This window comes from Plasmodium vivax, chromosome 6 (genome assembly GCF_000002415.2).
Source record: "Plasmodium vivax chromosome 6, whole genome shotgun sequence".
Taxonomy (NCBI): Eukaryota; Apicomplexa; class Aconoidasida; order Haemosporida; family Plasmodiidae; genus Plasmodium; species Plasmodium vivax.
The window spans coordinates 660,823-685,207 of NC_009911.1; the positions used below are offsets into that span (position 1 = coordinate 660,823).

The window sequence follows — 24,385 nt, forward strand, 5'->3', positions numbered from 1 at the left end:
TGCATGCCGTATAACGCATACCGCATGTAAATTTACTTATCACGATAAGTGTATGCCCATACGCTCAAACGTACGTATGCTGAGGCGAACAAACGCGCTGTCACTCGTTCGTGCGCTCATACGAACATATGCTTATGCATATATACTGCTAAAGGGGAAGAGAAGAGGCTCTTTAATGAATTAACTAAACTCGAACGTGGTGAGAAAAAAAAAAAAATGACAAAAAAAAAGGAAATGGAAAATAAAAAGGAGAAGTAAGTAAGGGGAATGAAAAGGCGAAATGGAAAAAGCAAAAGGGAAGGAGGAAGAAATTCGAATGGGTGATTGTCGAGGGTCTATTTAAATTATATCAAAGGGAAAAAAAATAAAGAGCAAAAAAAGGAAAAATGAAAAAGGAAAAAGGAAAAAAATAAAGAGCAAAAAAGGGATAAATGAAAAAATAAAGAGCAAAAAAGGGATAAATGAAAAAATAAAGAGCAAAAAAAGATAAAGTAAAAAAATAAAGAGCAAAAAAATGATAAAGTGAAAAGAGGAAAAGGTAATAGAAGAATGATGAGTAAAAAAATGAAAAAGTGAAAACGTGAAAAAAAAACGCATGATTCATCCAAAAACGCACAAACGCACAAACGCGCAAACACGCAAAGGTTAAAACGATAAAACGCGCAAATGAGGGTTTCCATACGAAGTAGCATTTACCTCGTCCTCAAATGAAAACTCCGCATATCCCTCAGATGATACAGCATGCCAATTCTGCAAAACAAATTCTTATGTACCATAAGTAGACCTTATTCAATTTAACAAAAGGGAAAAAATAAACTGGCAAGAGAACGCCTAAATGAATGCAGGCCCAAAAAAAAAAAAAAAAAAAAAAAGAATTAACGGTGGAAGGAAAAAAAAAAAAAATGGTATCGTATGTACGCACGCACGCACATTATTGTAAGCATAATATACCTGTCATCTTTGGAAATGGAAAGGGCGCGAAATTAAAACGGGACGCGCGATGCACGACAAGTAGAAAGAGAGGTAAAGCCCCCAAAACGAAAAACGTTTTTGGGAAAAAGCAACAAAACCAAACGTGAGCAGAAAAGCGGCCAAATGGGAGGCAAACAAAATGACTCCAAAATGATACGATCAATCCTAATGGTGAGGAGCTTACATTTACGCAATGCCATGGCGCAAACGCGTATGCTCCTATGCGCCTATGTGCGTATGCGCGCGGGTGGTGAGCGCGCACAATTGTATGCAAATGGTATGCATACCTCTGCATACGTATGCTCGCAGGGAGGTGTTCCCCTCAATGGGTAGGTAGATGAAGAAGAAAAAAAAAACGCCTTTTTTGTAGCCACCGGCGGGCGGCCTATACGTATTTCTAGCTAACTCACATCACGTATGCCCGTTCGCTCACTCGATCGTGCATATGAACATGACGATTTTACCACTTCCTCGCATTCCCAAACTTGGCGCGCTTTTATTTTTTCCCGCCCTGTTCCTTATCACCTCTTTTTTATTTTTACTTCCAACCTGCAGTCGGTTCATATGCAGCTTTAATAGCCATATGAAGAGGGAAAAAAAAAAAAAAAAAAAAAAAACTGACAAAATAACGCCTAAATGAAAGCAGGCCCCAAAAAAAAAAAATATACGATGCACACTGCGCAGTTACGGCTCGGCATTCCCAAACGTAGTCCTCCCCCAAGTGATACGCAAAATGAGAAAAAGAAATGCTAAAAATGGAAGGTAAGGCTGCGTGGCAAACGTGTAGGCAACTAAGGCGATAAGAAGCTACTGAGGATAGCAACGAATTTCTGCGTGGGGTGAGATCCCCATCCTAACTGCTCATAAAAAAGGGTGGCTTCACCAATTTGCTGGGTTCCCGTGACACTAGGCGTATGAATAAATTTTATGCAGTGACGATTCTGCCACGTGGTGCCCCTCTCCTGTGCGTAGAACAACTGCTTTTACCCCCAGGGGGAATGTCAGGGAGGACCCCTCCGTGGCCTATACATATTTGCTCTCCACACAAGAACAGCATGTGTATTGGACTCTGCACAATTTCGCATTGCTCAATTTTTTCATTTTCACCATGCTTTCCCTTCTGTTCTAAAAAAAGGATTCCCCGTTCGGCTATGCAACACTTCAGAGTGTGTAGAATGTTCGTTTCGTTTGTCTGCATATTGGACGTGTGGATGAGTGGCCCCTTTTTTGGGCGTCGAACCTTCGGACGTTGCCCTTCACCGGCTAGCTTCTACACACATGTAAGGCCAACTAGCGAAATAGGCGAATGAGCAAACGACGCGTCAGTCTTAAGACGAACGAGGTATGTTCTTCCGGTTATACTCGCTTCCAAGAAAAGCACTCCCGCACGCTTTGCAGCTTTGTAGCGAAATTAATTCACCCCTTCTCACTTAAATAAAATTAAACTTTTTTGCCACAAATGAGAAAAAAAGGGTCCATTCGGCATCCATGTGATTGGCAATTTTATTTCTGCGTCATCTGTTCATTTGAAATGTGCCCGTTTGCGCACTGCGACATATGCTTGGGTAGGATGAAATGGAGGGGGGACCCTACCTATTGGCGATTCATAAGAGAAGCTTTGACGAAGGGGACCCAATTGGGCACTTCTCCAGTCCTTACCGCTCCACACCCCTGCCAAGAGCAAACCCCATTTAAACGAAAAAAAAAAAGAAATAGCGCGTCGAACGGGTTACGAATGTAGCATGTTCCACCTTAGCACCTTCAGGCGGCAGCGGTATATGCGGCTGTCGCAGTTGCACAGTTTGAATGGCTCCTCGCGCAGGGCCCCCTTAAAAGCCGCATAAAAGTGATGCCCACTTTGCCATTCACGCGAAATATATAAATGAAAAGATGCTTGTCGAGGCTGAAAACAGTCATCGCAGTTCTGACCGTGACGGAGCTAGCCAGATGTTGGCCTCCCATCACAGGGAGTATAAGCGCAGTAAAGGGAGGCGCAACAAAAGGGGGGCAGGCCTGCACCGAATATGTTATCCCCAGCAGCGGCGTTAAGAAGCCCCCCGGAAGTTGTTTCCCCCTCCGAAGAAGACTCACCGCGAGATGTAAGAAAAACGAATTGTCACTACAAAGATATGGCCTTCATGACGAACGCGATCGAAGGAACTGGGGGGAGAGGAGACTCCACTTCCTATTCATTCGTGTAGCTGCGCGTAGAAGTGAAACGAACCAAAGTGATCAGACAGCTCGTCCGAATAGGCACCATGTGAATCGCGTCCGAGGAAGGTACCGCCCCCCCCGCTCCATCCAAGTGTTCTCATCTAATCGGCAAAGTGACCTCAGCGATGAAGACCGGGAGATCTCCCCAGGAGAATGCATAAAACCGCGCCCTCCAAACGAAACGAACGAACTTGCCGAATCGGCCGAGCAGAAGGAGGAAGCAGAATGCGAGAGGGTTTTCCTAACCGACACCAAGTACTACAAAAGGAGCAAGTACTCCAAAGCGGGTTACATAAAGAAAAAAACAAGAGAAGGAGAATTCGCAAATGGGAACCATGGGGATGGTTTTCATCCGAAGGGACTGCTCCACAGTGAGTTTCCCCCCACCACGTCGATCGAATCTGAAGGTGATCTCCTCACAGGTCGCATGAGAAAAGGCGTGCAAAGTGAGCACCGCAACTTGCCAGAATTTTTTATTAACAGTTACTATGCTGACCGGAATAGGCCCAACGAGCTGGACCTCTCGATGGGCACGGAAGAAAGAGGAGGTGCCTCGCCAGTGGGTGGAGGAGAAGGCGACAGAAAGGGGGAGAGTTACCCGGGGAGCAACCCCAGTGGTAACCCTCATAGCAACCCAAGCGGCAACCCGAGTAGCCCCCCCAGCAGCAGGAAAACCTCCATAATGAACGAATTCACGGTGATCGGCGAAATTGTGGGGGTGCACGGGCTGCAGGGATGGCTCAAGGTAGTCAGCTTCACAACCTTTAACGACATAAGGTTCAAGAAAAACACCTACAGGTATTTATTTATGAATACGTATGCATACCCTTTGCCAATTAAATTGGCAGATGTGAAAGAATCCCTAAAGGTAGGTTTCCTGTACGTGAAAATTGAAGGCATATACTCCAGGACGGATGCCCTTAAATTAAAGTCCTGTCTAATTTGCGATGATAAAAGGAAATTCCCAAGCTTGAGTGAAAACCAGTACATCTCTACTGACCTTCTAAACTTTGATGTGTTCATTTTGAATGACCTTTCGAATACCTGCATAGGGAAGGTCCTCTCCTTTGTCTCCAAATACGACTACATATGCAAGAGGTCGGCACAAAGTGTTGCAGACGATTTGATCAAAATTGAGATAAAGAGGGGCATCTCTCTGCAGAAGGTTTTCCACATCATATCTGCTGCGCAGATGTACGGCATGCGGTCCGCGGGGGGGGGCAGCCCCGTCAGGGTGCTCATCAACCGGAAGGGCTTTTCCCTCACGGGTCAGGCGGGCGGCGGGCTAAGCGGCGGGCTAAGCGGCGATCTACGCGGAGAAAGGTACCCCCCGGAGCGCTCCCCTACCCACGACTGCCGTGGCGACCGCGACCTGGAGGACGAGCCGGTGAAGGGCGACAAGAACTACTACGACTCGATTGACCACTTCGAGGGCTCCTCCTACAAGAAGATTTACAAGTGCGATTTTTGCGAAGATGTGTACGACGACCTCCGGGAGGCGACCGAACACGAAAGTTCGCACTTCCCCACGGATGAGGAGCTGCTGTTTAACGCATCCCAGGCGAGTGCCCCCAAGGAAAACCTGTTCGAGGTGGACAGGAGCAAGGTCTCCAAGCTGAAGCCGGTCGACTAGTAAGCCGGAAAAGAAGCGAAGCACAGCTGAGGTGTTTTTCGCAAAGATAATTATAATTTATGCGTACATGAGGGAGCCGTACAGTTTTTTCCCCCCATTTGAATACATTCCCATGTGTGTGTGGCTATTTGTTCCCCTCTACACGGTTAGCGGCTCCATCATTTACGCCCTTCCAACATCCCACATCCCCGCTTCGTTCACCCACCACCTTACCAGCTTCTTCATCCCCATCGTGAAGGACAAAACGATAAGGTCTGTAAACTACGAACTTAGGCAAATGTACCTCGACATATCAACCGTTTTTTTGTTGGATGACCAGAAGAAGGCTTAGGAGTGATGTGCAGGATGGGATGCAGTTTCGCTTTTACGTTTCCGTGAGGGCGTACATGGAAACGCCCCCCCCCCCCCTCTGTGTGCACACTTCCGCCGACGGAAGGACATCCACGCCCCATAAGGATTTAGTCATGCGCAGATTTGTCCTTTTTTTTTTTCTTTCTTTTTTGAAGTGAACTTGGCTCGATCGAGCAACGCCAAGAAAATGTCACTACGTTGGGCTGCTTACACAGATTGTTCTTTTTTTTTTTTTTTTTTTTTTTTTTTTTTCCCATTTTGCCTGCCTCCTCCCCGTCCATCCCTACGCATGACGGGAGGCAGACAACCCCCATCAACCCAACGCGCGAAATCATGAAGGAACTCTACCTGGTGTGTGTCTCCCTTTTGGTTTGCCTTTTTTTTGCAAAGCGAGTTACCAACGGTATGTATGTGAGGCGGGTAAAATGTGGCCACATGGTCGCTGATTTTTTTGAGTGCGAATGAGGGCAAAAATGGGAAGCGATTCACCGCGTCAGTGGTGCTATCGCCGTGTTAGTTATGCTACCAATACCACCACGCCGCCTCCCCCCTGAAGAGGAACTCCTCTCCGTGGACCGCATCAGGCACGCCATGCGCAACTACAGCGTGATGGACGAATCCAAGGGCTTCTCGAACTTCGCCCTGCTCTACCTGTACAACGCATTGCGGTGCACCCTGACGCAAGACGCTTTCGAGTCACATGAAGATGAGAAGTACCGGAAGGAGATATCCCTCGTGCGGCACAACTTGCTGCGGTTGCGGCGGAACAGGGCGGACAGAAACTTGTGGCTGTTCTTCGAGTTCGACCTCCTGGATTTGCTGGTCTCCGCGGTAAGGCTGCAACCGCAATCCCATCCGCGTTTACCTCATTTACTTCTACACCAGCTGCACCACCCGCCTCTACACCACTTCTGCACCGCGCAGACGGGCGAAATCGAGGCGAACCTGAGGAACTACGACGTGGGGCTTCTCGAAATGTACAACGAGCTGCGGCTGTCCGACTTCACCTTCAACCGGGTGGCCAACCTGGAGCTGGACATCTGCGCCAACCACGTCTTCTCGGTGGAGGAGATTAGTTTGCACCTGACGGTGGTGCCTTTCCTGCTGGAGGAAGCAGGTATGGCGGGGAAGCCACCCATGGGGGGGTACCCTTTCAAGAGGACTTCCACCGCAGAGGGGTGTATCACCGATGGGTGGGAAGTACCTCCTTATTGACTGCCCCCTCTCTGTGAGCCACTCACACGCATCACTCACTCATATGATTACCCCCTCTTGCAGACGTAACCGCCCAGTTGTACACGCGGGAAATGCGGCAGGCCCTGTGGAAGACGCTCAACTTCTTCAACTTCTGCATGCTGCAAATCAACGAGCACGACATGAACATCGCCAACATGTACCAAAAGGAAATAAACGTCTTCCTAAAAGTGGCCGACAAATTTGACTTCATATCGGTCAACGAAGAGAACGTCATGGAACTGCACGACGAGATCCATTTGAAAAATAAGTATGGGAAAAAATTGCTCCGAAATTTTTTCATTTTCTTAAAAATGTTTTTATTTTACCAAGTCGTTGACGAATTTGAGTACTTCCACTATATAGAAGTGGTACCCATTTACATACGAACGAAAAAGGGGACAATGAAATCGAGGAGTTACAACATGGAGAGTGTCTTCTACCCCCTAGTGGAGGGGGTCTACAAGCAGGACTTGAAAATAAATGAAGGGATTCTACTAATCCGCATTTTAAAACAGTACAGCATAGAGAGTCATACCAAACTGGGGTACTACTACGATTCTGATTTTATATACAAGGCAATCATTTACGAATCTGTGTTGACTTCCTCATCAGAACCATCCTCTGCTCAACCTGGTGTCAAATTTGAACCCCTTTATTCGCAGAACATGGACGTGACCAAACGGGCTCTGCCTGCTGATGAAGATCTAACGTTAAGCCTCATTCTGCTAGCCAATACGGACACCCATGTGGACGTTTTACTAGAACAGATTCACAATTTTGTTTTTCCAAAGGATATCTTTCTAGCCAATCGGGACTCCAACAGAGAGAGAATAAAAATCCTAGGTTCTTGCATTTACACCAAAGAATCGCAGCCACCCATTTTTCAAGGCTTTTTTTCCAGGGGACTCAGCACCTACATTTTGTTCAAAATTTTGGACCTCTTAAAACCGGACAAGAAGCTCCTCTACCTCTCCATTGACAAGGCGGAGGACGCCAAGAACCAAATCGCCTCGGAGAAAATCGCCGAGAGAATCATGAACGTCACGCAGCAGCTGTACGAGGTCCTCCTCCTCTTCGAGCGAGACGTAAGGGGAGTAGCAGCGGAGTAGCAGCTGAGAAGCAGCGCAGCAGAGAAGGAGAGGAGAGAATCATCGCAACAGCTTGTACTGCCAACGGCCATAGCTTTACGACCCTCCTAATAGGTTCCCCCCTCCCACTTTGCTATTTTGCTCTTCATCTTTTTCCTCTTTTTCCTCTTTTTCTTCATTTTCTTCCCCCCCCCCCCAGGCCATCATCAACTTTGACAAGCTCGAGCACAGCGACGAATGCGACGTGTGCCTGCTGGGCTACCGAGGGCTGTACACCCTGTACGTGTGTATTTTCATCCCGATTTTGCTCAGCATCCTCGTTTGCTACTGCATTTACAGAAAAAAAATGGGCGCCCAAGGCAGCTCGGCTGTGCGGAAAATTGCCGTGTGCCCCAGCCAGGTGAAGTCCATTGAGCCGAACATAGTCCCGCTGCAGTTATAGCCTTTGTTGGGAGGCGCGCGAAGCAGGCGGCGCGTACGAAGAGTGCAAAGCGGGGGCCATTTCCACCTCTCCCCTGCATGCGCAAAAATTTTCCACCCCATGTGTGCACCTGGGTTGAGGCAACCTGGCCAGTTAGGCAGCTCTACCCACTTGTCGCTTTCCTGCGCGAAAGCTTCATTTCCCCTCTTTTTAATTTCCCTCATTTATCAAGCGGGGTGGCGCGGAGTAACCCCCGCCTGACCATTTTGGCATCCCTCAGCCAAGTTGCGAGATCAAAGCGTTGCCCAACACGGTGACGAACGCGACTACCAGCAGCGCTTCCTTTGCGTCCCTCCTTTGTGTCCCTCCTTCCCCGCGAACCCAACTTGATCAACACAAAAAGAGACCAAAATGAACGCCGCGTTGAAGGCAAATCTGTATGACAGATCTCGCTTGAAAAAATTGCTCCACAGGGACACCGGGGACACGCGGGACACCCGCAACCGCAGCGATGACGAGGCGTGCGACGATGAGGAGGAAACGGACGCAGAAGCCACCGTAGTGAATAGTATGTACGTTTGAGGTCGCGCAAGTAGGGACTGCGGCCGGGCAAGCGCGCGTCGCCAACTGATTACGCAGTGGCGTGAGGATTGCCAGAGGATTGTCCGAGGGCCCCGCTAGGCGCACCTCGTCTGGACTCGCCCAGCAAAAAAGGGGAAACAAAACTTCCCCCTGTTCAGTTTTCCCATTTAAGGCAGGTTTTCCCCTTCCGTTTTTTCACCAAAGTGCCGTCATCCCCTTTTTCTCCCCCTTTTTCCCCACCTGCCAATCCGCAGAAGAAGGAAGCTTTTACAAAAAGCTGTACGCCTTCATCGAGGCCAAATCGACCTACATCAATTTGGTCCTAAAGTGCAGGGCTGACAGGGAGAGCGAAAACGCCACTGCCCAGAAGAAGCGGTACCTCAAGACCAGTCGGAAGTCCCAAGACGAGGAGAAGGCCGAGCGGGAGGGGGCCTTAAAAACGGTCAGGGAAATTGTCAAGAGGAAGTTTCCCAAGCGCGCCGAGGGGAAGATAGACTTGTACTTGCGGGAAGTTATAGGTAATGTGCTGCACAGAGGCAGTAATATACACTTCATTCGCCACACCTCACCCTGCATACCATTCATTACACCTCATTCACCGCATCGTGTTCACCACACCCCATTCACCACATCGCGTTCACCGAAGCAAACCCGCCGCCCGAGAACTGCGCCCTGCACAAGACCCTCTTCCAAAGGAACCAAGCCAACCTGTTCGTGAAGCACAACCTAATCAGCTACCTCCTCAACTTCGTGGACAACAACACGCTCATGAAGCTCAAGGAGTGCTCAAAGATAGACAGCCAAGTGGTGAGCCTCTACCTCCGAAAAATTCTACACACCTTATCCTTCAAGGATGACGAAATCAAGGCCAACATTCACTACTGGAGAAATGTGGTCAATTATTTCTTTTGCAAAACGGGCACCCTCAAACCGCTAGACAGAAGGACTTACCAACCTGTCTCCAACGAATTTGAGAAAAACAAAAGCTTCTGCGTAATTACAGAAGATGCCATGGATGCAAAGGTATACATCAGCTTAGACCACTTTAGTGAAAAATTGATATCCTCCTGCACACATAGAAACCCCCTGCCACATACGTGTGACCCTACGAGGGTACTTAACGGAGTGGAGGTTCTCCTAAAAAGTGAAAATATCTCTCTCATCGATTTTGTTGAAGAATACTACAAAAGACTCACAGTTAATGATGATGAGCTCATGTGGCACATATGCCATTTTAGGAAGTCTCCAAAATTTTTAACTCTCCTTCTTCTCGAGTACCTCAAGTGTATGCTCCGCGTGCTCCACAAGTACAATGGCAATTGTGTTTTTAAGAAAACCGAGTATCTGGTCAACTGCGGGCATCATATTACGCACCGAATTTGGATCCAAATGTTCTACGATTATGGCTACGAAATGGTGGTTAATAAGAAAGAGGACAAGGCAGACGTGAACAGGGGGTCGAGAACTACTGGGGGGATCCCCAAACAGGATACCACTAAACAGAAGAATGAGGCGCACACGGATAGCGCCATTAATAAGACGCTCTACCTAACCATTGCTGACCATTTCAAGTGGGATGCATAGTCGTCGAACCGGTAGTTTTTGCTCCCCACCCCTCGACACGAGGCACAAAAGTGGTAGGGGGGCAGCACACTCCCACCTCTGCGAGGGGTTATTTGTGATGAATTCCCCTTTTTAAGACACTTCCCCAGTTTTGCACATGGACAGAGGGATAGATGGAGAGACCCTCCCAACAAATGGAACGAATACGCCCTCCATTTTTAAAACACGAAAGAGAAAACATTTCAGTACAAAATGTAGCTCCCCTTAGGACCCCTTCAGCACTGCGCAACCTTCACAACATCGGCAACTGCTCACGCCATTTTGCTATTAAGCATACCTTAAACGACCCTTCGAGATGACGAAGGGGGAAAAAAAAAAAGTTGTCGCGATTTTTTAATTCACCAAGTTGTAATGATATAAAAAAAAATGGAAACAAAGAGAGAAGCCTCAACATTTGTTTACATTGAAAAAAAATTAAGAAACAAATTTGTAACTCTGAGAGGGAGAGCGAAAAAAAAAAAAAAAAAAAAAAAAAAGGCGATCTCCTTAATTGTGTACCAAAAAATGGAAGCTGCGCGTTTTTTTTTTTTTTTTTTTGTTTACTTTTACAGTATTACTTAAAAATAAAATTTACAAAAAATTAAAATTGGCCTCGTACTCCGACCACTAGAAATATGATTAACAGCAAAGAGGTGTCTCTTCCGGTGTAGGCAACGTCCTACAGTTTGTACGTGTCTTCGACTGCGGGTCCCTTCCGCCCGCCGCTCATCTACGTGATTTTGTCAACTTCGTGATTTTTTCTACCTCTTAACTTTGTCTACCTCTTAACTTTGTCTACCTCTTAACTTTGTCTACCTCTTAACTTTGTCTACCTCTTAACTTTGGCTACCTCTTAACTTTGGCTACCTCTTAACTTTGGCTACCTCTTAACTTTGGCTACCTCTTAACTTTGTCTACCTCTTAACTTTGGCTACCTCTTAACTTTGGCTACTTCTTAACTTCGTTTTCTTCTTTCCTGTTATGGGGGAAGGGGGCGAACGTGCAGAATGCGCAACTGGTGGGTGGCAGCCCATCTCGCAGAGGAGTTCCTTCCGGTTGGGAGGAGGCGGCATACCAAACAATTAGACATGTACAAAAGATAAAGGAGGGAAACACCACGCACACGCCGTGGCCATCACGCAAAGCAGCCCTTACTTTTGTTCTTTCGGCTCATCTTTTTTGGGACAGCCCTTGCAGTCGCCTGTAGGAAGGGTGAACGGGTGGATAGGTGAGCGGGATGTGATTCAGGGTTCGGCATGGCCATTCCCATTGGGGTTTCCAAAGGGGTTGCCGTAGAGGTTACCACTGGGGTTGCTCGTATCTTGTTCACCCCAACAATGTGCCCTTTGGCACCATTCCTTTGTCTTTCCTGGAGCGCCCCGCTGCTTACCTCCGTCGTCCGACGAATCCGAGTCCGAGTCCGAGTCCGAGTCGGAGCTCTCCCCAAAGCCCTTGGCCTTGTGATATATGCAGCAGACTACGAGGAAAATGGGGAGGCGCAAAAAGTGAGGTTACTCGGTTAAGCGGTTAATCGGTTAAGCGGCTAACCGGTTTAGCCGCTAATCGGCTAAGCAGATGACCGTTCGCGCCGCTACGCAGTTCTCTCCGCTACTCCTCACCCTTGGACGACTTCTTCTGCGCGTTCTCATTGTCAACCGTGCCTTCGTCCCACCTGACCATTTTTTGGGGAGTCAGCTTTAAAATTCGCACAATGGTGTTTTGGTTTCCATTTTGTTCGTTCCTCGTGTTCGCTTCTTGCACGTATGTGGTGGTCGTCGCGCTTGAGGACGAATGCATATGAGACATGGTCAAAAAAGGGGGGGGTACTAACATATATGTGCACATGTGTTCAATCTGGGTGCTGGGGGGCGCGTACATAAACCCAGTCTGCGTATGTAGACAGATATCGGGCTATGCCATAAAAATGGACATCGCGTGAGAGGAGTGGAAGTGGCACCCCAAAGCGGGAAAAGCGCAACGCAAGCTGGTGGAGTGCTGAAGGGATTAACTGAAATAGCCTTGTAGGAATTCCTCCCTCGCCCGTTCGGACGCACTACATTCAAGCAGACGAAGGAAAAAAATCCCCGTCTTGCAAAAAGGCACGCCTCAGCGGCTGTACAGTATATATATTCGCATAAACAACAGTTCAGTGGGGACACGCTTCGCGCATACTTATTTCATACACCCGTATACATGCCTGTTGTACATACTTGTACGTTCATTTTTCGCAGGTGTCAACTTTTCTCTCTTGTTCCACTATACGGGGAGAAGGAAAAAAAAAATAAAAAAAATAAAGTAAAATAAATGCTGATATCCTCATATTACAATTTTGTAAAAAGGGGGAAATATCCTTTTCTTGCCATTTGTTCAAAAAACATCACTCCAGGGAAACGCAAAATTTATTTTAACTTAAGCGGTTTTTGTTCCGATTAAAAAGGGAAAAAAAAAAAAAAAAAAGTACCCCTTTTTACAATATATATACCAGTATACATGCAAAAATGCCTGTTTTGAAGAAAGCCTCCCCAAAAAAAAAGTCTTCCTTTTTAAACCTTCCCAAATCAAAATCACCTGAACGGTTAATAATTTTTTTTTCTTTTTTGCCCTTTCGACCGATTTTCAGTTAGCCATTTTTCTTTTTTATGCCATGTTCACGTAAAAACAGATAAAAAAAAAAAAAAAAAAAAAAAAAGGGGAAATAAAAAGGGGGAATAAAAAGGGAAAAAAAGCTAACTGCTTTGTATACCCATTACTGGTTACATTTCTTCTCAACCGAAAGGCCAACGCAATTTCGGCGGTATTATTGTACACTATCCTGCGGGGCGCTGCGGGGGAAATTATCCCTGAGGTGGAAATCCGCTAAACGGTTCTCCAAATGGGTTTCGCGCAAACTCGCAGTTTGCAAAAATAAGCCAAATAGGCTAAATTGGCCAAATTAGCCAAATTAGCCAAATTAGCCGAATTAGCTGCACTTGCTGCATTTGCCAAGTTGGCTGAATTGGCTGAATTGGTTGAATTTGCTGAATTTGCTGAATTCGCTTCGTTGGCAGAGTTTGCCAGGGACGCGTAAAACTGAATGGACCGCCCGCACTAGTGAGGGTGGCAATATACTCCCCCAAGCCCACGCAACGTTGGCGCGCGCAGGGGGGGCACGAACAGCACGGCGTTAACGTATGAGCCACACGCACGCAACATGTTATGTACATCATATACTACTAAGCTAAATCTACGTAACGTGCTTGCGTTACGCTCTGCATATGCATTGCCATGCAGGGGCTGTAAATGATACAAAAAAAAATAAAATAAAAATAAAAATAATGCATAAATAAATAGGCAGAGGGGGGGGAAAAAAAAAGAGAAGTAAAACATTCAACATGATACTCTAATTAGGGCATAAACCCAAATGCGCACGTGGCATGTTTAGACATGAACACAGCTCAACCGCCAGCAGTGCGAATTGTGACTGATTGCAGTGATAACTGTATGTGCGTGTCCTCGTATGCGTACACGTCCTGGGGAGGGGGTGATCTTTCTGCGCGGGGGCAGCAGCACCATCGCAATTTAAAAACGCCCACCTGCATTGCTCATATAAAAAAAAACAAAACAAAATGAATGGTCAATGAATGGTTAATTCATGGTTCATGAATGGTCAATGAATGGCTAATAAATGGTTCATGGATGGTTCATGAGTGGCTAATTTCGGCTGGCACACCCCAACAACGTTAAGCTCTTCGCACATGCTTCCTTAATCAACGGTGCTTCTCATCGCTTCCAATTTTAGTAATATGTCCTTCTTGTCAACTCGCACGTTGCTTACGTTTATAAACATATAGAGATATATCCACATGGCATCTCCATATGCATGGTGCGCCTCATCCGTCTACCGCTAACATGTTCCACTTTGCACATCCATGACCAGCACCCCAAAAGGTATACCTCTCTTCTTGCGAAAATACAAAAATACGAAAATACGAAAATACGAAAAACTGTGTTCACATATTCGTCGCCTGTTTAACCATTAGGTAAATCCAATTCGACACAGAAAAAAAGAAAAAAAAAAAAAAAAAGCGATATGGCTAATCAGAATGGGATAGCAAAATGGGGGGGGGAAAACTGCTTCTTCTTCAACTATGCTTAAAACTGAAAAAATGGTGCCACGTGTGGCTTTATATACCACTGCAGGTTTGACCGTTCTGGGGCTTTGCATTACTTGCAGGAGGCCCAAACGTGTGTTGGTGATGCAAGGCGAGGCAACACCTTCCTCCCTCGAGCATTCCTCCAGACGAGCGGTGCACACACTCATGCGTGGGGCAGTAAGGGGCAGCACGGGATAGCAAGGGACAACACGGGGTAGCACATTCCACTCACTTCCGCAGTCAGCCCACCTCAGTAGTCATAGCTCTCATAGTCGTCGTCCTCCTCCTCGTTGTCCGAGTCGTCCTCACGGGTGGAGGGCTCCTCCTTCTTTTTCGATATCTGGATGAGGCCCTTCTTCTTCCGCTTCTTCTTCTTAATATCATACTCGTCATCCACGGAGTTGTCCCCCTCATCGCTGCCATCTTCCTCCGCGTCCACCTGGTTGGTTTCACTCAACTTCCTCTTTTTTTTAACACTCTCGTTGCTAACAAATGTAAGGTAGTTGACAGCGTCGTACATCTGCCATATATTCTCTAACACTTTGTTTTCCTTGTTTATCCTTCTTAGCTGAATTGGGTTTTCCGCTGAGACGATTCCAACGGATATTAAATTATATATATCGTAGTAGCTGTAGGGACCATATACATTGTTGTTAGCGTCACTAGTCCACCTCAGCTGCCACTGTATGTCTCCACTCTCCTCCTTCGACTCCTCCAGCTTTTTGCACAAGGCTTCGCATTCGTGCTTCGCCAAGAAGTACACGTTTTTATATTCGTTCGTCAATTTCTGCGTCAAATCTATCAGGTTGTTAAACCTCCTTTCGATCGTTTTGTAGTCCAGGGCTATCTTCTGGTACGTTTCCTCCAGCCGCTGCAGCTCGTTTGGCTGCTCGCCCTCCGCGAGGGTGGAATTATCATCAGCGGCTTTCTCCACCTGGTCAGCCGTTTTCTCCACCTGGTCAGCCGTTTTCTCCACCTGGTCAGCCGTTTTCTCCACCTGGTCAGCCGTTTTCTCCACCTGGTCAGCCGTTTTCTCCACCTGATCAGCCGCTTTCTCCACCTGATCAGCCGCTTTCTCCACCTGATCAGCCGCTTTCTCCACCTGATCAGCCGCTTTCTCCTTTTCAGCTGCGTTCTCCTGTTCTGCCGCATTCTCCTGTTCTGCCGATTTCTCCTCCTGATCAGCCGCTTCCTCCTCCGCCGGGGGTTCTTCCTGTCGCGGCTGCCCCTCTTGCTCGGTGGAGTGCTCCTCATGGGCAGTTGCTTCGCTCTTCTCACCCTCCTCACTTTGGGGGTCTCCATTTGGAGGGCCTTCGCTGTCTACCTCTGCCTTATTTACCGCTTCGTTCTCCGCAGCCTCGTTTTCCATGTGTTCCTTCTCCATGGGTTCTTTCTCCTCGGCTTCCCTCTCCACCGCCTCCTTTTCCACCGCCTCCTCTTCCTTCGCCTCTTCCTTCGCGTCGCCCCCGCGCCTCTTCAAGTTCACCTGCAGGACGTTCTTCTTAGCCGATCCGCGCGGGGCAGCCCCGCCGTCCTCGTCCCTTTTCCCTTGGTCCGCCCCGGAAGGGTGCGCATCTACCCCCTGGCACAACTTGGACGCACTCGGATCTGCTGAAGACTCATTGCTCGGCCGAGGGGCCGAAACGAAGCTGAATTTGTCTAGCTTAAGTTTGCACTCATTAAGGTAATTTTTACAGAGCTTCAAATCCTTCTTGTACCTAACCATGGCTTTAATTGGCGTTTCCTTTTCAATCAGGAGACAAGAGAGGGAGTACAAAGCATCGTAAATGTTCACCGAGAGGGAATTATTACTAACACTTTGATTTTGCATCTTATCAAATTTACAGACCGTTTCCTTGTGTATTTTTGCTTTTATTTTTTTATTAGAAAATGAGGTGAATGGGTCTTCTTCATCAACTGACTTTAACCAGGCCTCCTCAAAATCATCCCCATCCGGGTCGTTGTAAACGTAATTGCCATGCTTGTCTATGTATCCCTCCTTCAGCTCGTTCTTCATATTAAACGGCTCAATGTTGTACCCAAAATAGTCATCACTATAGTTGGTAGTTTTTTCTTCTGCATTTAAAATGGCTGCATGCACGTCGTTCACTTCGAAAGAGGAATCCTCATTAAAGGAATGCGTAAACCTTTCTCTTTTAAGTGGTTGATTTTTTCCGTTTCGATTGGAAGACGAGCCTTTGGTTGATTCCCCATCGGATGCCCCATCAGCAGAGTCATCCTCCCCAGTATTCATGGCGACGTAGCCTCTTCTAACGACCCCTCTCGCTTTGCCATTCTCTTTACTAGTGCCTTCATCGGAAGAATCGTTCGCCTCGAAAATTTCAAGGGAATTGTAACTGCCCCCTTTAGGATCCTCTTCATTTAGGAAAGAATGGCCACCCTTAAACTCCTTCTCATCAAAGTCACAGTTATACATCTCATTGTAAAAGCATTCGAAGTAGTTAAAATTGTTCACGGCAAAATTGAAATAGCTATTTTCGTTTTCGTCTTTTTCATAATATATGGTTTCATTTTTGTCTGAAAATTGGACTTTTTTTTTTTTTTTTTTTTCGAAGCTGTTTTCACCTTTGCTTATTTCGTTTTCTAATTTGACCAGTTCGACTTCTACGCTTTCTTCGTTTAGCATTTTCGCGGGGGGGCGGCGTGACGTGCGGGGGGAAAAATGTGGTTGTTGTGCGCAACGCGCTCTTTGCGCCCGGCTTCCTCACGTGGGTAGGTCAGGTGAAGAAGCAAGAGCAGAAGCAAGGGCAGAAGTACGCGTGAGCTTATGACTGTGTTTTTTTTTTCTGTCCCTGTCTGTGTTTTCAGTACTCTTGATGGAGGTGGGGAGTCTCTCCGACGGCACATGCACAACTTCACTTCGAAGTTGCAAATGGATGGTGTGCCCCCTCGTGCCGCTTCCTTTTATCGGCACACGGGGGGAATACACCTGCGCTGCTAAACTTGTGTATCCTTCAAAGTTGCCACTGCGCATGGGGGGGTTGGGGGGGGGGGAATAATATCTGCTCATCCGAGACGTCGCTTACTTCTGCGATACGTACGAAGGGGATCGTTGCAATTGGAAAGTCCCTATTTGAGTGTATGCCCCCCTCCAAAGGGGAGTGGGCAGGAAACTGTGGTGGGGACCAAAAGGGACAAGTCTCGCAAAAGGCGAAGGAGGGCGTACATATGCAAAGCTGTACAAAAATGTTGTGCTGACCCTGCGTACAAACGGGCAAAAGTACAAACGTGCAAACGTGCAAACGTGCAAACGTGCAAACGTGCAAACGTACAAAATGTACCAAAAAAAAACGGCATAAATGAGTGATGATGCCTTTCACTCGGAACGCTTTTCTTCTTAAAATCTCCAAAAGATAGTTGCAGCGAAATTGGCATACATTAAACATACCCATTCAACACAAAAAAAGGGTTTAAAAAATGCTCTTTGCGTAAATCACCTTCGCGCAAATCATCTTTTCGTAAATCATCTTCGCGTAAATCATTTTCGCACGAGGCATTTTCGCATGAAGCATTTTCAGGTGAAGCCTTTTCAAGTGAACCTTCCCGCGTGAAGTGTTTTAAAAAAAAAAAAAAAAGCAACGAACAGGCGGCACAAAAAATCTGAGGGCGCGCGAAAGAACAAACGGGCGCCCTTGGCACAATCGCGTGAGCAAAGAACCATTGTCGGAACAACAGCGTGTTGGTAAATCAGAAGAACGCGGATGAGAAAACGTAACCCTACGTCGCCTGCTCATTCGTTGCATATAAATATTCACGTATCGCGAAAGGACACGCAGTATATATGTGCCCACTTGGCAAAAGGAATACCAACATGTGGGCAACGGGCAAGATAGTCGCTCCCCGTTGCTCATGTGTTGGACTGCCCCGCGTCCGCTCCACCAAAAAATTGAACAAATTGAGCAAGTTGAGAAAGTTGAAAAAGTTGAAAAAATTGATTAAAATGAAAAAATTGTAAAAATGAAAAAGTGAAATCCTTGGGAGAAAAAACCTCCAACAGGGCCGGCAACTTGCAAATTATTATTTCCTCTTTTTTTTTTCTTTAAAAAAATCCCCTTTAAAACGCGCGCTAAAGTCGACACTTCGTTTACTTACGCACATATGAGCAACCGCGCAACGTGCAAGAGTAAACGTTCGTTCAAAGCTGTGTGATGACCCTCTCCACAGCGACGCACAGGTACACATGGACGTCACGCCATCCGCATGCACCTTGGGAAGGTCTCTCACCACTCACCCCAGAGCAACTGTGCAGACGAGCAAATTAAAGCAAAAAAAAAAAAAGGAACATACAAATCGCGCTGCTAACAGGACTGGTGTAGACAAAATTGGCATTCATTCCTATATGAGATACGCACGTACATGTTATGCATACCAAGAGGGGCAGCAAAAGTGATGAAAGAAAAATACACCAACGAATGGGGATCATTCAAACGAAACAAAGCGGCGCTGTGAGGGGCAACGCCACAGAGTGAAAAGGAAAATTCATAGGGGGGAACCCCCACCCACCATGGGTAATTAATTAACTCCCTCTTCATAAATAAAAAGGTCACTCAAAGGCGATAAATAAACGACGCACATGCATACGCACATATATACACACAAAAAAACGAATGGGACTTCTCTCCTCGGGGACGCTCACATGTAACACATAAACGCCGCGCAGTGCGAGTCCGCACCCACGCGCCTGCCGCGTACCTGTTCGCATTGCCACAGCTCAGTCGCATCCCCCATAGATTTCTCCTCATGGGGAAAAGTCTCCAACCCGGCTAGCTAAAATTGAGCAACCACTGGGGTACCGTCTGGTCGTGCTTCTTCAAATGGTCGATGAGCTTATCAATAATTTTTCTATTCGAGCTGTTAAAGTAGTTAATGGCTAGTCCCGTTTTTCCAATTCGCCCCGTCCTACCAATCCTGTGCATGTATTGCTCAAATTCGGCTGGCAAGTCATAATTTATTACTAACTCTAGGTCGGGGAAATCTAGGCCCCTTGCCGCGATGGAGGTAGCTATTAAAATTTGAAACTCCTTATCGCGGAACTGCTGAAACACGGCTTGTCTCCGCGCCTACATGGGGTGTGCGTGATGAAGCAGTGTGTGCGGTGTGCGGCGTGGGGGATCGGGCCCATGTGCCACTCGTTTGTGCGTAAACATTTTACACATCGTTGCTATTCGACTTGTTCACCCAGTGCATGTACGCGTCAAGCACAATTCGCGATGAATTGCTCTCCAGGAGCTGCGGCTCAAGAGGAGGTTCCAACGGACTCGCGCGTTAAGTCGCTCCCCATTGGTGACCACGTCATCATCGCCGCCAACCACGTCATCATCGCCGCCAACCACGTCATCATCGCCGCCAACCACGCCATCATCGCCGCCAACCACGCCATCATCGCCGCCAACCACCCAACGTAGGGGCAGACCCGAGGGGCCATAACTCACCTGATTCATTTTCCCGTGCAGGTAATTCACGTCATACCCGTTCGACTTCAGCGCAGAGAAAATGTAATTAATTGAGCTTCTGAGCTCCACAAAGATGATGGCTTGCCCCTGCAGAGTCGTCAGGTCCTTGAGCAGCTCGTCCTGCTTGCACTTCGCGGGCACGTACTTAACGATCTGCTCGGGGGGGGAAAGCAGCGAGCGGAAATGGGGCAGTCCATATGAAGCAGTCCCAATAAGTTTTCCCGCGTAATGCTTCCCGGATACGCGTACTTGCACAACTGCACGCACATGCGCACAGGCTCAAACCGAGGTCCCTCCACCTACCTGCCTAATAGAATTGCGCACCTCCCTCTTCTGCGTGATGTTCAAAAACACATACGGAGTGGCCATGAACTTCTCAATGTCCTCCCGCAGACTCTCGGAGAAGGTCGCCGTGAACAATATGGTCTGTCTAGCATCATTGGCACACAGGTCTTTTTCAAATAAAATGGCGTCCATCTGTTCCTTCAAGCCAAGGGAAATCATTTCGTCGGCCTCGTCGAAAATTAGGTACTTTACAAAGGACAGACTCACCTTACAGCTGTTCATCAGATCGAGCAGTCGCCCCGGGGTCGACACGATGACGTCCGCCTGCCGTTCGTTTATCTGAACAATCTGCGGTGTAGCGGTGGTTGTTGAGCGGGGTGGCGGTGACCGAGGGGAAGGAGCTGGTCCGAGGAAGAGGAGCCCATCCCAGAAAAGGGGGCCGCTCCTCGAAGGAGCCAATCCTCTTAAAAGGCATACACACAAAAGGCGCAGTCAAACGCAGAGCGGTGAACCTACCTGGTCCTTCATCGTCTCTCCTCCATAGAAGGCCATGCACACGAGCCCCATATTCTTCGTCAAGCTGTTAACCTGGGGGGCACAAAAAAAAGAAAAAAAAAAAAACAAAAAATAAATAAATAAAGTTTCCCGTGTCCACGTCGGGGAATCTCTACACTAGTTGCACCCTCCTGAAACGCATGCATGCATGTACTCATGTGTGCCCTTCGGAGGGCCCACCCCCTCGTAATTCGCCATAGTTACCTCGTTCAAAATTTGAAGGACCAACTCGCGCGTGGGGCAGAGGACCAGCCCCAGGGGAGAAACGCACGCGTAGGCCCCGGGGAAATGAGGCCTCAGCGTGTCGTTGTCTCGCATCAAATTTGTAACTACTGGGCAGAGAAAGGAAAAGGTTTTTCCACTTCCCGTTTGGGAGGACGCAATCAAATTCATTTTGTTCTTTATGATTGGGATGGAGTACTTCTGAACGATCGTCATTTGGCTGTATCCCTTTTCGCAGATGTTTCTGTATAGGTTGTCTCCACAGATGGTGCTGCGCGGTGGTTGGGGGGGAAGGGTAAGTTGCGCCATGTGGTCACGCGAGAAAAGGAGTAAATGGGTGAGCAAGCGGGTGAGTAAGCTAAGCGGAGATCACGCAGAGATCACGCGAGTGAATGAATAAATGTGTACAAGTCAGCTGCACCCCTGCCCGCCGTGCAGATCGGCAGGCCCTCTTGCAAACGCTCGCGCGAGGCGTACCTCAGGTCCTCCATGCTGCTGAGCGGCCCCGGCAGCTCCATCTCTTCGCTGCCGTAACTTTTGCATTCGATGATGTAGCACTCTTCGTCGAATATGTTGCACTTGAATTTCTTCCCCCGGTAGGCCTCGCGGTTTCCTCCGGCTTCATTTCGTTGGCCGCGCTCCTGCTGGTTGGGCTGGCCGCGGTCGTACTGGCAGCGGTTGTACTGGTTGGACTGGGCGCGGTCCTGCTGGCTGGACTGGTCGCGATCGTACTGGTTGGACTGACCGCGGTCGTAATGAGTGGGTTTATTAGGGTTATACTGATTGGATTGGCCGCGATCGTACTGGTTGGTCTGCCCCCGGTCATACTGATTGGATTGGCCGCGCTCATACTGATCGGTCCTCCCACGCTCGTGCTGAATGGCCCCGTCGCGATCGTACTGGTTGCTTCTATTAGGGTTATATTGACTGGGTCCGCTATGACCGTAGTGGTTCGGCTGATCGCCGTTGTATTTACCGAATCGGTCATGGTCATCCTGAGTGGACCTATTACTGCCATGCTGAGGGGGACCATCGCGACTATACTGGTCGGGTCGATCGTGGCCATACTGACTGGGTCTGCCGCGATCGTACTGACTGGGTCTACCGCGATCGTACTGACTGGGCCTGCCGCGATCGTACTGACTGGGCCTGCCGCGATCGTACTGACTGGGCCTGCCGCGATCGTACTGACTGTGCTGGTCATACCCATGGTGGTCAGATCGGTTGGGTCCGCTGTGCCCGTAGCGATTCGGCCTCTCGGGGTGGCGTTGACTGGACTCATCATAGTCTTGCTGGCTGGCACGGCCATGCTCGTAATGAGTGGACCGTCCACCTGCGTCATAATGAGAGGACCTTCCCCCCCTCTCCACATGGCTGGGCCTTCCTCTGCCGTACTGAGTCGGCCTGCCTCGGCCATACTGACTTGCCCTCCCCCTGGAGAACTGACTTGGTCTGCCTCTACCATACTGATTGGACCCCCCCCTCCCCAGGTAATTCCCCCTAAAGTCATCATAATATGTTTTTTCCCCCCGGGGAGCACCGTGTTGATTGTTATCCCCCTCATCGTTGTTGTCCCATTTGCTTACGAATCGTTTTCTATCGACCATATTGTGCCTCTCATCCTCTCCCTCTCCTGCTTCCTTTCTTTCCCTACTGTCATGTTGGTTACCTTCCCATTTTTTGAAGGCCCCTTTATACAGCCCAGAACTTTCCCTGTGGTATAGCGGACCTCCCTCTCTTGCTTTCCACTGGGAGTTATTTCTATAGAGGTTGTTTTTTTCACCGTGATGTGTCTCTTCCACTGGGTAACTGCAGTTGACTCCCTTCCTCATTTTGCTCGTCGGCCCATACATGTCCATACCCTCTGCATATGTCTTTCTCTTTTGCGTTGCTTCTACAGGTGGGCTCTTCATTTCGGGGTGAACCTCATTGTAGTCATCCACATGATTTGCTCTCCCCTCATGAACGAACTCTTCCTCACTTTGGTAATTAAAATTGTGGGCGGCATCTCCATACGGCGAGTAATTTCCATTCATGCTATTCACTATAGCTGCATAATTGAGGTGACTGTTTTGACTTGCGAGAGCATCTCCATTGGGGTCTCCCATGTGCTCGCCACTTATTTTTCCCATCTGCGTTGTGGCTGTGTTGTTGCTTTGGCTCCCGCCCACAGGAGCAGCTTCATCCGTTTGGCTAACCACAAAGTTGCTGCTGCCAGTGAAGGCAACAAAGTCTGGGCTGCCCGCACTCCCCCAATAGCTTTCCACACCACCGCTGGAGTAGAGGTGACCATACGGGTATACGTCCTCCCCCTGCGTGTTGGCCACAATTCCATTGGCGTTATCGCTTGAGCTGACATTCATTAGGTATTTGCTGATGACATCGTTTAGGGTATCGTTTGCTTCTCCTTTGGGGGTCCCCTTTATGGCTGCATTTTGATTTCCCTCTTCGGTGCTCCCCCCTGCTTCATCCCCCGGGAAGTCACCGCAACCATGGGCGTTTTTACCCCCTTCGATGTGTTCGCCGGCGCCACTGCTACAACCGCTCCCCTGTTGGGTCTGACGCGGCGGGGCCAAATTATTCGCGCTCATTCTGCTGCAACGGGTTGTATGCGGCAAAAGCGGCAAACGAGGGAAACGTGGCCAAATGGGCAAAACTAGCCAACTGCGAAAAACTGACCAACTGGGCAAAGTCACGTAATTTCCCCGGGCCGTTTTGATGACGACGCTCGGGATATCACCTGCTGGTGCTTTCCCCTCACACGGTGACTTAATTCCGCTTTCCCTCAGAACTAATCCTCGCGAGTTTTCCCATCACAAAAAATAAATTGTTAGCAGTAACGTGGGGGTAACCGTGGGAGTACCCGCGCTGGTAACGATCGTGGCAACAATCGTGGCAACAAAAAGGCGCCGCGCTTCCCCTTTCTATACGTATGCACAACGTTTGCCCGTGAAAAACACCGCTTCAATTTTATTTGCCATTTTTCCATCCCCGGCGTTTCAATTGTAGCCACTCGCAGGTAACACGAAATTGGCGATTAGCCCAAATGGGTCTCTCCTGTGCTGCGCGTATTGCTACACTATGAGGGATGCACAAGGGGATTTTTTTTTTTTTTTTTTTTTTTTTTTTTTTCTCCACGTCGCGTAACAAAATGGCTACCTGTATGTAACGTATGCATGTACACGTCCGTATACTCCCCTCCAGCGATCACATCATGATGTGCACATTTTCGCGAAGGCAGATTTTTGTGCAAAACGCATCTGCAAAAAGGGAGAAGCAAAAGATGAATAGCAAATTGAAACGCCCTGTTTGTTCCCCCCTGCGCGTGTACTCACCATTTTGGCGCATCCCCATTTGGCGTACCCCTCGGCAGTTGCTCCGCCGCCCTTAGACGAGACCCCCAATGGGGTGGGAGTGACCAAATTGAAGGCGACACCATAACAGGTTAGCAGCACCCCCTGTGTGCATCTCCTGGGGGGGAACCTTGCCCCGTTGGACGTGGAACTGCCACCCATGCGGTTAACCCTTCTGTGGAAAGAACTAAGTTGTGTGCACAGTGAAGCCCCCTCGCATTTCTTTTAACGCGTTCATCCCGCTTATCACGTTAGCATTACCGC

At 48.3% G+C, this 24,385-nt stretch overlaps 6 protein-coding genes across 6 annotated transcripts, besides 8 other annotated features; 3 read left to right on the forward strand and 3 right to left on the reverse strand.

The window, feature by feature from the left end:
• Positions 1 to 1,644: 1,644 nt before the first annotated feature.
• PVX_111125 (hypothetical protein) lies at positions 1,645 to 4,819 on the forward strand (the record flags this gene model as incomplete). The annotated part of the gene is made up of 1 exon (XM_001608400.1): positions 1,645 to 4,819. The coding sequence occupies exon 1, from the start codon at positions 2,855 to 2,857 to the stop codon at positions 4,817 to 4,819; it is 1,965 nt and encodes a 654-aa protein (XP_001608450.1). The 5' UTR covers positions 1,645 to 2,854.
• Positions 2,158 to 2,188: a microsatellite.
• A 607-nt stretch (positions 4,820 to 5,426) lies between the features above and the next one.
• Positions 5,427 to 5,467: a microsatellite.
• A 294-nt stretch (positions 5,468 to 5,761) lies between these two features.
• PVX_111130 (hypothetical protein, conserved) lies at positions 5,762 to 7,936 on the forward strand (the record flags this gene model as incomplete). Its single annotated transcript, XM_001608401.1, has 4 exons — positions 5,762 to 6,001; positions 6,095 to 6,287; positions 6,449 to 7,491; positions 7,694 to 7,936. 4 exons carry the CDS (start codon positions 5,762 to 5,764, stop codon positions 7,934 to 7,936), a joined length of 1,719 nt encoding a protein of 572 aa, XP_001608451.1.
• A 390-nt stretch (positions 7,937 to 8,326) lies between these two features.
• PVX_111135 (hypothetical protein, conserved) lies at positions 8,327 to 10,081 on the forward strand (the record flags this gene model as incomplete). The annotated part of the gene is made up of 3 exons (XM_001608402.1): positions 8,327 to 8,483; positions 8,752 to 9,015; positions 9,144 to 10,081. The coding sequence occupies 3 exons, from the start codon at positions 8,327 to 8,329 to the stop codon at positions 10,079 to 10,081; spliced, it is 1,359 nt and encodes a 452-aa protein (XP_001608452.1).
• Positions 9,255 to 9,274: a microsatellite.
• Positions 10,082 to 11,047: 966 nt separating the features above from the next.
• On the reverse strand, positions 11,048 to 11,905 carry PVX_111140 (protein phosphatase 1, regulatory (inhibitor) subunit, putative; the record flags this gene model as incomplete). The annotated part of the gene is made up of 4 exons (XM_001608403.1): positions 11,048 to 11,075; positions 11,255 to 11,300; positions 11,490 to 11,576; positions 11,719 to 11,905. 4 exons carry the CDS (start codon positions 11,903 to 11,905, stop codon positions 11,048 to 11,050), a joined length of 348 nt encoding a protein of 115 aa, XP_001608453.1.
• Positions 11,895 to 11,919: a microsatellite.
• A 724-nt stretch (positions 11,920 to 12,643) lies between these two features.
• Positions 12,644 to 12,676: a microsatellite.
• Positions 12,677 to 13,653: 977 nt separating this feature from the next.
• Positions 13,654 to 13,685: a microsatellite.
• Positions 13,686 to 14,146: 461 nt separating this feature from the next.
• PVX_111145 (hypothetical protein, conserved) lies at positions 14,147 to 16,879 on the reverse strand (the record flags this gene model as incomplete). Its single annotated transcript, XM_001608404.1, has 1 exon — positions 14,147 to 16,879. One exon carries the CDS (start codon positions 16,877 to 16,879, stop codon positions 14,483 to 14,485), a length of 2,397 nt encoding a protein of 798 aa, XP_001608454.1. The 3' UTR covers positions 14,147 to 14,482.
• Positions 15,462 to 15,487: a microsatellite.
• Positions 16,880 to 19,016: 2,137 nt separating the features above from the next.
• On the reverse strand, positions 19,017 to 23,131 carry PVX_111150 (RNA helicase, putative; the record flags this gene model as incomplete). The annotated part of the gene is made up of 6 exons (XM_001608405.1): positions 19,017 to 19,313; positions 19,512 to 19,859; positions 20,010 to 20,339; positions 20,508 to 20,579; positions 20,727 to 21,039; positions 21,246 to 23,131. 6 exons carry the CDS (start codon positions 23,129 to 23,131, stop codon positions 19,017 to 19,019), a joined length of 3,246 nt encoding a protein of 1,081 aa, XP_001608455.1.
• Positions 20,636 to 20,668: a microsatellite.
• Positions 23,132 to 24,385: the final 1,254 nt, after the last annotated feature.